The 14,232-nt window shown below is 40.5% G+C and overlaps 1 protein-coding gene across 1 annotated transcript in view; it reads right to left on the reverse strand.

Moving 5' to 3' along the window:
• Positions 1-1,545: 1,545 nt before the first annotated feature.
• The window catches only part of col7a1 (collagen, type VII, alpha 1), a 53,468-nt gene continuing 40,781 nt past the window's right edge, over positions 1,546-14,232 (reverse strand). The window contains exons 85-110 of the mRNA XM_086040322.1: positions 13,715-13,750; positions 13,517-13,576; positions 13,386-13,430; positions 13,282-13,317; positions 11,990-12,025; positions 11,859-11,918; positions 11,643-11,768; positions 11,476-11,547; positions 11,352-11,387; positions 11,208-11,267; positions 11,062-11,106; positions 9,081-9,116; positions 8,895-8,930; positions 8,541-8,597; positions 8,378-8,449; positions 7,202-7,273; positions 7,032-7,067; positions 6,835-6,915; positions 5,536-5,589; positions 4,698-4,751; positions 4,543-4,605; positions 4,406-4,468; positions 4,208-4,324; positions 3,494-3,571; positions 1,814-1,867; positions 1,546-1,687 (exon numbers count right to left, since the gene is read on the reverse strand). Of these exons, the coding sequence (XP_085896448.1) occupies positions 1,556-1,687; positions 1,814-1,867; positions 3,494-3,571; positions 4,208-4,324; positions 4,406-4,468; positions 4,543-4,605; positions 4,698-4,751; positions 5,536-5,589; positions 6,835-6,915; positions 7,032-7,067; positions 7,202-7,273; positions 8,378-8,449; positions 8,541-8,597; positions 8,895-8,930; positions 9,081-9,116; positions 11,062-11,106; positions 11,208-11,267; positions 11,352-11,387; positions 11,476-11,547; positions 11,643-11,768; positions 11,859-11,918; positions 11,990-12,025; positions 13,282-13,317; positions 13,386-13,430; positions 13,517-13,576; positions 13,715-13,750 (1,617 nt within the window). The 3' untranslated portion in view covers positions 1,546-1,555. The remainder of the gene's footprint in view (positions 1,688-1,813; positions 1,868-3,493; positions 3,572-4,207; positions 4,325-4,405; positions 4,469-4,542; positions 4,606-4,697; positions 4,752-5,535; positions 5,590-6,834; positions 6,916-7,031; positions 7,068-7,201; positions 7,274-8,377; positions 8,450-8,540; positions 8,598-8,894; positions 8,931-9,080; positions 9,117-11,061; positions 11,107-11,207; positions 11,268-11,351; positions 11,388-11,475; positions 11,548-11,642; positions 11,769-11,858; positions 11,919-11,989; positions 12,026-13,281; positions 13,318-13,385; positions 13,431-13,516; positions 13,577-13,714; positions 13,751-14,232) is intronic.

Genomic DNA, 14,232 nt, shown 5'->3' on the forward strand with positions numbered 1-14,232 from the left:
CGCAGGACGAAAAGGGGGAACCGAAGGGAGGCAGACAGAGAGGAGAGAGGGAGCCGGTAAGTATTTCCACCCAGGTGCATCCAAAGAAAAGGACAGAAGCTCAGAAAATCACCCCAAAGTCACCCCTAAAGTCATTCCGCCATTCTGACACATGAAACGGACGCGGACGGGTCATCCAGCATTGTGAGGCGTCCATGTGACCATGACATGCAACGGCTTTGTAGTGCATTGTGCAAGCCGCAAGGATGTACATTATTAAGCACGCTATCATCGTGTGCGTAGCAATTAATAAATCATGGCTGAAATGATTGATTTGGCCTCATTCTCAGTGGTAATGCATATTGATTAACTACCATGTTTATTTTGAGGCAGGCATCTCTCTCCCTGTAACGGATTTGGCTAATTATACGTATTGTCTGAACGTCTAATTATGAATGCATGTTATATTTTACAACCAAGGGTTTGTGCCGAACTGCGACTATGCAGGGGTGGACTGTAGTTTTAATTTGTAAAATCATCAATCACCACTAATAATTTTTTGCAGATTTGGAATCATATGCAGGACGATACCTCAATAATATTAACATTTTGAGTGCGTTGATTGAGGTGAAAAAATGTACAAAATTAGTTCCGTGTTCAGCAGTATTGTGCCATCCTTGAATAGTAATTTTTATGCAGGAGAGCCCTTTCCACGGGAAAAATAGAAATTATAGTCCTATGTGGTATTTTTATTGTTTGCTTCAAACACTGTTGGGTTAGGATAGTGGCTCTTTTATACATACATTGAAACAAATATTAAGCGCATGTATGAACGTATTTTGTCCATTGTGTCCAAATAGTTAGGAAGCGTGTGGTGCAACCAGTAGCACTGATGAAAAATTGTGGCCCTTAACTCATTCACTGCCATTGACAAATGTATTTGTCTTTTCACAGTCCAGCCATTCAATACCGGGAACTTATTTATATATATTTTTTCAAACTTTAATGTAAAAGAGGGTCTGAAAATGTCTGGCAGTGAATCCATTAATTTGCCTATCGTTGTTTTACCCTTCAGCTGTGACCCAAATAAGGACAAGCGGAAGAAAATGGATGGAGGGATGTAATTATTAAGTTGATTTACTCTCACATTGGTGGTAATTTGGAGCATTTGAGATTTCTACATGGGCCCAAACTATTATTTCAAGAAAGTTTAAATATTAAACTCAAACAGTGTCCTCATCAATCACTTTTTGGACATAATATTGGAATATCTGAATCCGTTCAGATGTGTACACATTACACAACGCTGCAGGCTGTTAATGCAGAGCCTGCCACAAGCATACATACAGTATGTGCAATATGACTCATGCTGAATCACAGCATGTGTGTCACCCCCGTCCTCTCGTGCTGCGGTCCGACGACTCACTCACCTCCACATGCTGCGCAGCAAACAGATGGACAGGACGGAGAACCAGAAGACAGCAAAACAAAAAAAAAATGGTCAGTTGAAAACAGTCGTGACATTTCTGTAGTTCACTAACGCTTTTTTTCACAGAGTTGAGTAGTGGCAGTTGAGTCATACGCGGCCATCGAAGCTGAAGTTCAATTTGGGGACAGCGCACCTATGAATTAGCAATGCAAACTGCATCCAAGACTTACCACAGTGCTGACTCATTTCCGTGCGTACGTACTGTCTGACCTCGGCCTCCTGAACGCCAAATATGAAGGGGAAATAATTAATCAAACACTGAAAAGCAAGGCGTCACAACCATTTGACAGGATTGTGCTAGTCGTGCCAGTGTCTTCGGAATGAGCCGTGGGCTCAAGTACTGACCGTCATGCCTGGCTCTCCTCTCTCTCCCTTGGTTCCATCTGGGCCCATCTCCCCCTACAACATGGACAGGTATTAGGACGTGCACAACCCGCAGAGTGGCCTGCAGCAAAATAATTCATTAGACACCCAACTAAATACAAAGTCAAAGTGAAAGGTTAATTCAGCATAAACCCTTTTCAGAATTTCAAATAGAGCTGATACAATATCATGTAATTGCCTATAAACAGGATTAGAGGCACGCAAATGCAGCAGACACACATGAATACTGCAGCAAAACAGCTAACGGTGGCGATAGACGACAAGGACAAGTGGCTTCATGTTGACGTCATAAAAAAACATCCAGAATGATTCACACTCTAGCAAAATGAAAGTGATTTTTTGGGGGGTTTGATTTTGATTTGGCTGATTTTGGTGGAAAAGCACCATGATTTCAATTAGTCATGCTTAACGAATGTAAATCAATGCTTCTCAAACTGATTACAGCAAGTACAACCTAAAAAAAATACTTTCACCATGATGATGAGCAACATTAAAATACAATAACATAGTAGGCCTAAGTGTTTATCAAAACAAGGCAGAGGTTTTAGTCCTAAAAATTATATTGATGATTGTAAACCATCGTAAAAAACATTGTTTTAAACATTAACACTGCACTTAAATTGGGGGAAAGAAAAAAACCTGACATCAATAATGATTCAATTAAAGTGTGTTTTACATGGAAGTTAAATAGTAATTGTAACTTAACTCAATATACACAAATAAGCAGTTCCTCAAGATAACATGCAATTATAGTGTTCTGTTTTTAAACCCAAACATATTTTTTTCAAGAGTATGTTCCCAGCAGGCCCACTAGTTGAAACATGGCATTCTGATTTTGTGTTTGTGAAATAATAATAATTAAGCAGCAAAATGCACTCTTTTTTAGCCATCTCCGGGGGCGGCCATTTTGTCTTCTGTTGACTGAAAATGAACATCACAACTGCTCACAACGACCAATCACAGCTGACCTGTTTTCTGAATCTGAGCCGTGATCGGTCGTTGTGAGCAGTCGTGATGTCATTTTCAGTCAACAGAAGACAAAATGGCCAACCCCAGAGATGGCTAAAAAAGAGTGGATTAACATTTGTTCCACAAACACAATATTTATCAGAATGCCCTGTTTCTACTAGTAGACTTGCATAGAACATATTCTTGAAAAAAAAACGTTTGTGTTGACTTCCGCTTTAACTTAAATATTACTGAACTTTACCTGAAAAGTACAAAATGTAATGTAAACGATTAAAAAAATCTTTTAACAGGCTGTACACAACTTCTTTTTAATATGTTTGATCTTATTTCATGGTTTGAATGTTGTATATTTTATTCTGTAACTCTTTCGCTTACCGCCAGAAAGAGCCTGTGTACCACTCATGGTACTCGCTCCCCACTTTGAGACTCAACTCTTCTAAATAGATGAGTCAAAGGAAGTAGACAGCAAAAGATTTTTCTCCCTCAAATTTGTCAAGGTATGAATAATTTCCAAAAGCTATTTTGTGTCACACATTATTGAATACTGTCCTTTCTGTGACATATAGCTATCGCAGTTCCTGATAGGTTTACGCGGCCTCTGAGGCTTTGATTTTAGATTCGAAAGTCAGAATTGAAGAAACCCATAAATGGACAAAAGGAGAAACCACAAACCGACTCTCCGCGTTCCCCTGGGATCCCGGGAACACCACGTGGACCCACCATGGAGGGACCAGCCGGCCCTCTCTCTCCCTAACACAGAAAATACAAAAAAACTGTTGACACAATTTGGCATATAGCTCTTCAAGTCAAGCCTCCGTGCAGATGACTCATTATCTAGAAGCGGTAGCTCTGCCATCCATAAATACATTAAATTAACATAACTTGTTCAAGCATCCTCATATTGGTCCGTGCGTAACACAATTACTCAAGAGTTGCAAAGTAATAATAAACGACAACACTACAAGCACTCTGTAGATTCAGTGAGCTAAATTTCTTTCCTACATGTTCCACTTCCAGGGTGAACTAAAAAAAGAAAACCTCACATCTGACTGAAAGCAAGTGCAATCATAACAGAGATATTGCTCTCCTGTCAAGAGCTTTTTTATTTATGAGCTTGACGATGAAGGAGACAAGCGGGTCAAAGTCAGGGCTCATCGAACTGTCAATCATGGCATTAGCGACAACACACACAACTCAGTCAAGGAGGTGTATGTGTGCCACAACAAAGCACTAGCCAAACACGCTACTCTATTATTATGACTTTGTTTTACAAACAAGCGCACGCCAATACACGCAGATACTTTTTCTTCTCAGTGATGTCTGCCCCTGCTTCCATTGCTCACTTTATATCTGGCTTTTCTATATAATCAAGATGTGACTCATCACCTTCTGTCCTTGGAGCCCTTCAGGGCCTTTAGCACCAGCGGCTCCCTGGGGGCCTGTCAATCCAGGTGCCCCGTCCGCTCCTCTGGGCCCAGGAGGGCCAGGGACACCAGGCGGCCCCTGCATGGTTTACAGGCACACTTCATCATGCATTTCTTGCCGTTTGATGAACACAACTTTGAGGCGGACGCTCTCCCTCACCCTTTCACCTTTGTCGCCCTGAGTCCCTTTGTGGCCTTCGACCCCATCAAAGCCGCGGTCCCCCTACAAAAACAATTGCGGTGTTATTGAACTTTTATTGAAACACTACTATACCTTTATCAGAACACCGAACGCACCTTGGGACCGACTAGTCCCTCTTTTCCCGGGATCCCCGGGGCTCCGGAGGAGCCGACATCTCCCTGAAAACAAAAACACATTTTGGCTGTCACCATCAGAGACAAATCTGTGATGAAAATAAAATCTGTGATAGCTGCTTTGCTAGTCGCCATACCTGATCACCTTTTCTTCCCGGCAGGCCCGGTCGGCCATGGAAGCCATTATCCCCCTGATTACACACGCACACATTTCTTTTGGTTAAATTTCCATCATTACATAAAAGAAAAGGTAGACATATGTTGACATGAAATCACACATTAAAGATGAAAAGGAGCAGAGAGAAGAATGCATTTCCATTTTCTGCCCCTTTTATTGTAAAAAATATTTACATTTCACATTAACATTTACCTTTTAGAATCTCCATTTGAATAATTTTACCATATCATGCAATCTCAATACCTTATAGTTTAAAAATAATGGCTAACTTAGAGGGATCTCTATGGCAACTGTTACTAATGAATCTCAAAGTTCCTTTCTGTAAAATAAACGTAGCTCACGTCCAGGTTTTGTATGGTGATTCTCAGATTTCTACACAGCGAGTTAAGTGTGGAACAATCCTAACCCAATCCAATGCCATTTTATGTAAACCCATCATGTCTTTTGCCAGTTTTCCTTTTGTATGATTTATATGTGACTTTTAGTTAAGAGCGTCATCAATCCTGACTCCCAAAAATTTAGTTCCTTTTACCCTTTGAATTTTCATCCCATCTATTTTTAATGATATATCATTTTTCATTCTGTCTTTCAGCAATATAAAATATGCCTTCTTGGGATTGAATGACAGTATTTAATTTGTAACCACTGTGCCACTTTGTAACATTTTCCAACTCATAATTTACCACTTTAAGTGAAAATAAGTAAATTCTCATCAGTTTGACCAATTTTACTTATAAAGAATAGACACGGAATATTGTACAGTTTTTTAAAAAATTATTATTCCGCTCATCCTTCACCTTTTCTCCTTTGGGTCCATCGCCTCCACAAAGCCCCTTGGTTCCTCGGTCACCCTGGAAACGCACACAAGTTCATCACAGTGAGGGACACATGGAGAGGCTCTAAAGTAACAAAGGGAATAAAAATGCACCCTAGCCGTCCATCCAGAGGCCATCAGTCCTTTCAACGGCCAGCTAGACCTAGCTAGAGCGCTTTCATACACGCACACGCACACACTCGCACACGCACGCACCAGCCTATGTAGCGAGTCCCACAAAGCAAATGGACATGACAAATGTACATGATAATGATTATTGAGGGGCACTTACAGATAAAAGTGGCAAAACAGTCGCAAAAAAAACAGCAGCCGACTGAGACATATGGACAATTTATAGTGAATCCCTTGACAATGGCTTACAGTTATTATATAAAATTATACTTTAATGTACAGATGATGCACTGCATTTCACATGATGAATGTTTAAAAAAAAATACACAACTAAAGCAAGAATTGAGTGCATTTGTTGAGCCTCCTATACTTTCCTGAAAATAATCCTAACAAGGAGCCCAGGTTACGGGAAGTTTCTTGTATTTCGTTATATTATGTTGTTCAGAAGTAATTTACAGTTTACAATTTACAATTAACATTTTCATAACCGGTGTGTATTCTGCGCATTGTTTGGGGATATCTCTGCAAAGCATATTTCTGTGTGATGGTGGGTTAGACCCAATGTTGGTAATTTCTCAAATGAGCACAGGCTGGGGAATCTGCAAGAGGGAGGGCAGCGCTGCTGTGGGAGTGACCACAGCTGACTTCAGTCATGGACAATCCTTTCATTACGTTTAAACGAGTAAATGAGGTGCGCTAATTTGCGCAAAAGGGTCTTGGCATGTCAGAAGCACATCTGCTTTGTGAAGTATGGCACTTGGAAACTGCCCCCGATAATTCGTTCGGTGCCTGGCTAAAGTGTAAGTGATAGTAGTCAGCGAGCAAAACAATGCTGCAATTTCTTTTTATTTTCACTGCAGGACCCCCTGGTTTACAGCTGAGATAATGACGGATTTTGTCCTATTCAAGGGGAAAATAAGCAAAGTTATTTCCTGTAGCCGCACTGATTCCGAACAAGATTTAATTAGTTCTTCCATATACCCCATTGTTGACCCAAACACGTTCTATGCAACTCTGTTATTCTGTTTGGTAAAATTCATATTCATCATCCTCAGTCTGATTAATTTCACGCCGTTACACAGTTGTTAGTCGCATCATCCACCCCTGAAAGACATTTTTCTGCTTGAAACCACAAACTCAGTGAAAGTACCTTAATCCCCCTCATTCCGACGATGCCAATCTCTCCTTTGTCGCCCTTGCGCCCGAGCAGCCCGTCTTTTCCAGGCAAACCCTGCAAGAAGAAACAACACGCACACTCATCCATTGTTCTGCTCACTTTGCAGAGCCAAACAAACAAACAGAAACAATGCGGAATTCAAAAATATACTTGGACGTAAGGAAACCTACCGCTTCACCTGGCATGCCAGCCGGTCCTGCTTCTCCCTGCAGAGAAAAGTGACAACTACAGTAATTAGAGCAGGGAGATGATGATCTGCACCAAGAATTCTCAGTTCTTGAAACTCAATTCCAATGCAGTTTAATTATAATGATCATCCGTGCAGAGCGCCGTTGCTTGCCTTCTGTCCACCAGGGCCTCGAGCACCAGGGAATCCAGTGGATCCTCTTTCTCCGGGTTCTCCCCTCAGCCCCTGATGATCAGTTCATTGAGGGAGAGTCAGATGACAAATATTAAATGCATCGTGTGTCACTTATTGAGGTTTGATTCACTGGAGGGATGTGTTGACCGAGTTGATCAAAAGTTCCAATTATAGTTTTGTTTCTATCATGAAAGTAGAGCGCACAATAGAAAATTGCGACACAAAAACATAATAACTTTTGAATCAACACTTCAAGATTGCAAATCAGCTCTAAGAAGAATACAATTCTTATTCACCATTCTCATTCCCCTAACTAAAAACTCGAAGAACCTGAGATGGTCTTTTACTGAGTGTTACCTTTAAACATCGACAGTTTGTTAGTTTGCTCATAACCGATATTCTAGTTAAAGCGGAAGTCAACCCAAACATATTTTTGTCAAGAATATGTTCCCAGAAGTCCCACTAGTTAAAACAAGGCATTCTGATAAATATTGCGTTTGTGGAATAAGTGTTAATCCACTCGTTTTGAGCCATCTCCGGGGGCGGCCATTTTGTCTTCTGTCGACTGAAGATGACATCACAACTGCTCACAACGACCAATCGCGGCTGACCTGTTTTCTGAAACTGAGCCGTGATTGGTCGTTGTGAGCAGTTGTGATGTCATCTTCAGTCGACAGAAGACAAAATGGCCGCCCCCAGAGATGGCTAAAAACGAGTGCATTTTGCTGCTTAATTTATATTCCACAGACGCAAAATTAATCAGAATGCAGTGTTTCAACTAGTGGGCCTGCTGACAACATATTCTTGAAAAAAATATGTTTGGGTTGACTTCCGCTTTAAGGCCACAACTACATTTATTTCAGAATAATCATTGGACCTAATTATTCTCAAACCCTCCTAACACATCTTAAAAATATTTCAATGAATGCGTATTCTCATCTGTCAAGATTAACCGATGCGCAAATGTTCCATGCTCCACAATAACGCGCATGCAGGATTTTCCACTTCATGCTTATGTTTATTGAATATTAGAGTGGGGAATATTTTACTGACGTCTACAGAGTGGCACTTCAAGTTTAACTATGAGTGGATGAGCTAATAAAAGACAACAATAATGTATGTTGCAGTTTTATTGCAGGTAGTTGACATGCTCACCTGCTCCCCTGGTGGGCCCTCTTGACCCTTTGCTCCCTTTTCCCCTTGCACACCTTTGGGCCCTCTGTCACCCTGAAAGAGAAGGGAACTATTTTAGAAAGAGTGGAACTGAACAATATGAAAGCATTTTGGTCAGTGACGTGACATGGTGTGATTGACTGACTTGTTCTCCTCCGTTGCCCTTTTCTCCAGGAGGTCCCCCAATCAGCATGGTGTCCCCCTGTGATGGACAATATTGCAGTACACATCAGACGTGCTGCCAAATCATCAAGATGTGACTAAATATGCAATGTTTCTCAAGTGAAACTCATGCTACATTAGCACTGAGCGCATTTATAAACTCTTTAGGCACTTGAACTATTTTTTTTAATCTCCTGAAGCTGTCTGTCGCACTCTGTCTTAGGTCCTCACATTCACTTTTTTTCCCAAGTGTTTGTTTTTATGCATATGAATCACTGCAGCAGAGCAACGGGCAAACCACTGCAGTGGCGCTTATTAGACATTAACATGCACACACCTTCTCTCCTTTGTCCCCTTGCAGGCCAATATCTCCCTGAAAACAAACAACAACAACAAAAAGAGCAAAACATTTGATCCTGGCACGTCAATGGGATTTCATTCACATGAGCAGAATGCTTATGGGATGATGCACCCATGATGACATGAACAAATGGGAAAAGGATCGACTGTCATTAGTATTCACCTTCTCTCCCCGACCACCGCGCACCCCTGGTGGACCCTGATGGATGGGGAAACGCACAAACACACATACACACACACACACACAAACACACACACACATTTATACCGAGCTTCACAATGAAAAGCTTCATTAAAACTGTTCTGCTGCTTATGAAAGCTTACTGATTCGAAATAATGGGAAAATACAGCTTTTTTTCATAGCAAAATATACAATAGCCTTTTCATTGCAAAAAGTCTGCCATTCTGTTGCAACAGTCTTTTTTTTTTTTTTTTTGCAGTGAGACAAGGTTTGCAGTGGTATTGCTCAATAAATACACAAATTTCCTTTACGGTTGGAATATGTGTAAAATTAAAGCCGATACCGATACTTTATACACTTACCGGTAATGTGTCTGGTAAAAAGGAGTTTGTATTAAATCATAGCTTGATAAAGAATACATGACATTGGAGTAATTTATTTATTTTAAACTCGGAAGTATGATGAGATAGCAGTCAGACACCTGCTATGTTATAATATTGGATGACGCAAAACATGAGTCATCCAATATTCACATGTTTGTCAATACCAATTTTACAGTAGCAAATTACACGAAATGCCAAGTAAAAAAATTTGCTCAACCCGTACCGATAATTATTATGGTACATATTTTTCCAAGTTCATCGTGGCTTTTTATCGTCAGTTTTAAAGATACCTGGTCGATGTAGTCCAATTTGTTAAGAGCAATTGAAATGCAGTTTGGATAATGGATGGATGTTTTGAAAGCCTTTCCTGAATAAATCGAGGCTTTTATTACTTTGTGAGATCCACTCAGAGATACGCATATTATTACTCTAAGCTAAACTCATGCAGCTACAGTATTTGTTGAAACATGTATTCATTTAGAACTTATTTCATTCTGTAATACTATTATTATTCAATAAACAACCAACTCATTGCTACCCACCCACAAAAACAGATGCACACACACACACCTTCCCTCACACAACATACGTATGCTCAACCAGAGGAAGGCGACGGAAGTGCTGTATTACTGTCGGCAGTTTGCAGTAAGGGAACAAGAGACTGGATATAACAGAAATAAAAACAGATGCAAATATAATAAGAATAAGAATAATAACTCAAGGAGCACATCGAACTTCTGCGGAAGGACGAAAGCGCTGGAGGGGCTGCTCTGTCTCAATTCCTAATATTGCACTTATCAGTGAGCACAGGTTGATAAAATCTACAGTCCTTATATTTTTTCACATGATGATAAATGCAACGCCGCAGGTCGGGGCCTAATATAAAATAGTTAACAGTGCTTTTTGTTACCAACATAAACCTGTATTTTGTAGAGTTACAAATGTAACGCTCCATGAGTATTTAAAACAAAAAAAAAAGCCTTAACCCAAAACACATCTAATCATATGAATAGCCAGGTTTTGAACTGTGATCATCATCCCTGTGTTTCCCAAGAAGCTTTTTCTCAAGCCAACTCAACCTTATTTCTAGAGCACTTAAAAAAAAAAATTGTAGGAAAGTGGTACACACGCCTTTCCTGAGGCTAAAGCAATACCAATAATACTGTGAACCAATAATGACAAAAGAAGAAAGATACCCTGCAAAGTCCAAAGTGAGCTGCATTTATGCGCTGTCTTTTATGAAGCGTCTCACCTTGAGAGCATCAATCTCCCTTTTTTATGTTTGTCATCAAAATTAAAGCTCACTATTTATTGTTTGTAGGTTTTACAATTACCGGTAACATTTATATGACAGCTTCAAATGTTACTTAAAGCATTGCCTGCACAATGTTTTATGATGGTGACGGTTTGACAATGGAATGGCTAAATTAAATTGTCTTTAAAATTGGACCAGCATCCTACAACGGATTGTATTCAACCTTACAGCTTTCACTGCACTTTAATCCTGTATTATAGCATCCACTGAAGTTATGGCAGCAATTCCCAGTATTGCCAATAACAAAAACAACTGACATCCTCACCGTTAGCCCCCTCTCTCCATCCAAACCCGGGCGTCCCTCTTCCCCCTTAAAACATGAACAAAAAAAATGAGGATAACACAACCACATCAGTGTATATGAGGGTGAGGTAGTTCTGCATTATTCTATTTGGATAGCAGATATCTTACTCTGGTTCCTGGGTCTCCCCTCTCTCCTCTTGGACCCGTCACACCAAGTCCGGTTTCACCCTGGTCAGATAACGGTTGTCATGTTTTTATAAGCAAACCTAACTTGCATATAATGCCGTTTCAACAGTGTACTGGATCAGTTACCTTGTCCCCTTTGACCCCGTCTACACCAGGAGAACCCTGGAAACCACATTTTTAAAGGCTGAGCTTTTCTTTCTTTTTTTTTTTAGGTTAAATTGAGTTAACTTAAAATGGGATCTAAACTCACAGCTTGCCCATGAGGTCCAACAGGACCAGGAGGTCCGGTATTTCCCGCCCGGCCCAGAAATCCTTGTAGACCCTTAAAATGACAACATGTTATTTTATGGCGACAAGACATTCAAAAAGTAAAACAAAAAGTACAACAAAAACACTCTTGCGTAACATTCTACTAACCCTCTCTCCTGGTGGCCCAGGTGGTCCCGGTTCTCCATTTTCTCCTCTCAGACCGGGAGGCCCACTACCCCCGGACTTCCCCTGCAGCCCTGGAGGACCCGCAGAACCGGGAAGACCTGGATCTCCCTTACAGTTAACAGACAGTGCCAGTGTTGCAGGTTGCTTCTTAAACCGAAAGACTGGTGTGATGTTTATAGCGCCAATGTGTTTACTCACCTTTAAGCCTTGCGGTCCAGCGTTACCTGCAGGACCTAACATTCCCATGCCCCTTTCTCCCTGCAGCACAAATGTGTCACTACTTCCACTCAGATGATATGGAAACTTGAAGGAAACAATAAATAACACACCTTATCTCCTTTTGGCCCAGAAGGTCCTCGATTCCCCTGAGGGACAAGAAAAGTAGAATATGTGGACTTGAATAGCAACATCAAGAATTTAGAAAAAACTAACTGGAAAAAAGCTGCATATAGCGGTACACAAAAACTCTCATCATAGTTTTGAGATTCAAGTATGACTTGTTCCATGGGGGGAAAACACTTTTTGTACTTAAAGGGGAAGTCAACCCAAACATGTTTTTTTAAGAATATGTTCTATGTAGGCCCACTAGTTGAAACAAGGCAATATGATTAATACGTATGAGTTAAACAGCAAAATCCACCCGTTTTTAGCCATCTCAGGGGGCGGCCATTTTGTCATTTCTGTCGCCTGAAAATGACATCACAACTGCTCGTTGCTTAGATAACGACCAATCATGGCTCAGCTTCAGAAAACAGGTGAGCTGTGTTTGGTCGTTATCTGAGTCCTGAAGGTGTGTGATATTCAGCCGACAGAAGTGACAAAATGTCCGTCCCCTGAGATGGCTAAATAAGGGTGGATTTAGTTTAACTCATATTACATGAACACAATATTAATCAGAATGCTGTGTTTCAACTAGTGCGCCTGCATAGAACATATTCTTAAAAAAATATGTTTGGGTTGACTTCTGCTTTAAGAAAAGCATACAGTAATTGTATAATTAAATTGAATGCAAAAAAATGTAACGACTTTAGCCACATTTTTTGTGTCAATCAATGGACATTGTGCTGTTGCTTCTTCTGGCATGCACACTTTGCTACAAGGGGCAGTATAATATACATATTGCTATAGACAGCGATGTCTCTGCTCCCCAGTAAGCCACTGCAATATTAGTCATTCCTCACAGAGGATAATAAATATATGCCTGTGATTACTGTTATATTTTCTGTCTAAAAGTGTTTCCCCAATGTTTGTATTCAAATATCTGTTGCTTTAAAGGTTATAACACTGTGACACCTATGCTATTTCTTAGCCCTTCAATGGTGTTTCCCATTGTGTGTTAGCATTAAGCTACGGGACTTTAAGACAAAGTTATGTGGTCGTTTTAAATACACATGTAATTCTATTTGTTTTATGGTTGGTCTGACAGAAAACATCATCTGGGAGTGACGTTAAACATTGTGAAGCTTCTTTTTATGAAGAGTTGTTCACTATTTGTCAAAGTGCTGTTCATTGTGAAGTGAAATGAGTTCACTCGCCACCAAACATACCCGTATGCCGGTTTATTCTCATTAGAGACAAAAACAAAAATGTGTGGACAACTACAAGGACAATGGATACTCACATTTTCTCCCGACTGTCCTGCTTCACCAACCTCGCCCTAATGATGATAACATATGCCAGTGAACAATGTAAATTATAATATACAATGCATGGTATACCACTCACCCGTTCACCTTTGATGCCAGCAACACCTCGGTCTCCCCGGCCACCCTGAATGACACAAGTGACCAGTTTAGAAAAGGACATTTGTCAACAGTGCCCTCAGTCTCTGGCAAGGACGAGGTGCTCACGCTCACCTTTTCACCAGGTTGACCTCGCTCTCCTGGTATTCCTGGTAGCGTTTGTCCTGGAAGACCCTGAATTGCAGGGAAGAGTTAAATTTAGGCAAGAATCTAATCTCTTTTTATTTAATGTGCTCCATGTCAATAGACAGTTTGAAGTTTCAATACAGTTAGGCCGGAAGAATAATGAACTAACTTGCAAAACAGGCTCACCTTCTCTCCTTTAACACCAGGGGGTCCTGCTATAGCCTGGTAGAGAGAACAAAAAGGAAATAACATGGTAATAATTACCTGAGAAGCATAGGTACTTTTTTTTTTTTAAACAATAAAAGCGTTTTCAATATAGCTGTGGGAGATTATTTGAACATTACTTTCTTCTTATTCCACTCCGGAGGTGGCAATCGTTGCAGCCACTCGAGTGTGCATTAATATAATTATTCAGTTGCCGTTCATTGTTGGAAGGCTTTGATGGTTCACTTTCGTGATCTGGGGAATTTCAAGTTTGCCTAATCGTATCGTAAAGCTTTTCGCATTAAAAAAAAAAAAAAAAAAGGGTAAAAAAAAAAACGTAGATTGCAAAACCCAAGGGCAGGACCACGATGCTGCCAGCTGTATGTTCTCCAAAAATGATCTGCTCCGTGTTTGGGGGAACGAAGTGGAGGTACACGGGAGTGAAATGGACGTCGCAGGCCATTTATCAAACCGTTGAACTGCCTGACAGCGTCACGGTG

The sequence above is a fragment of the Filicampus tigris genome, chromosome 9, assembly GCF_054856515.1.
Source record: "Filicampus tigris isolate MCC_2025a chromosome 9, RoL_Ftig_1.0, whole genome shotgun sequence".
In the NCBI taxonomy this organism is placed as follows: domain Eukaryota; kingdom Metazoa; phylum Chordata; class Actinopteri; order Syngnathiformes; family Syngnathidae; genus Filicampus; species Filicampus tigris.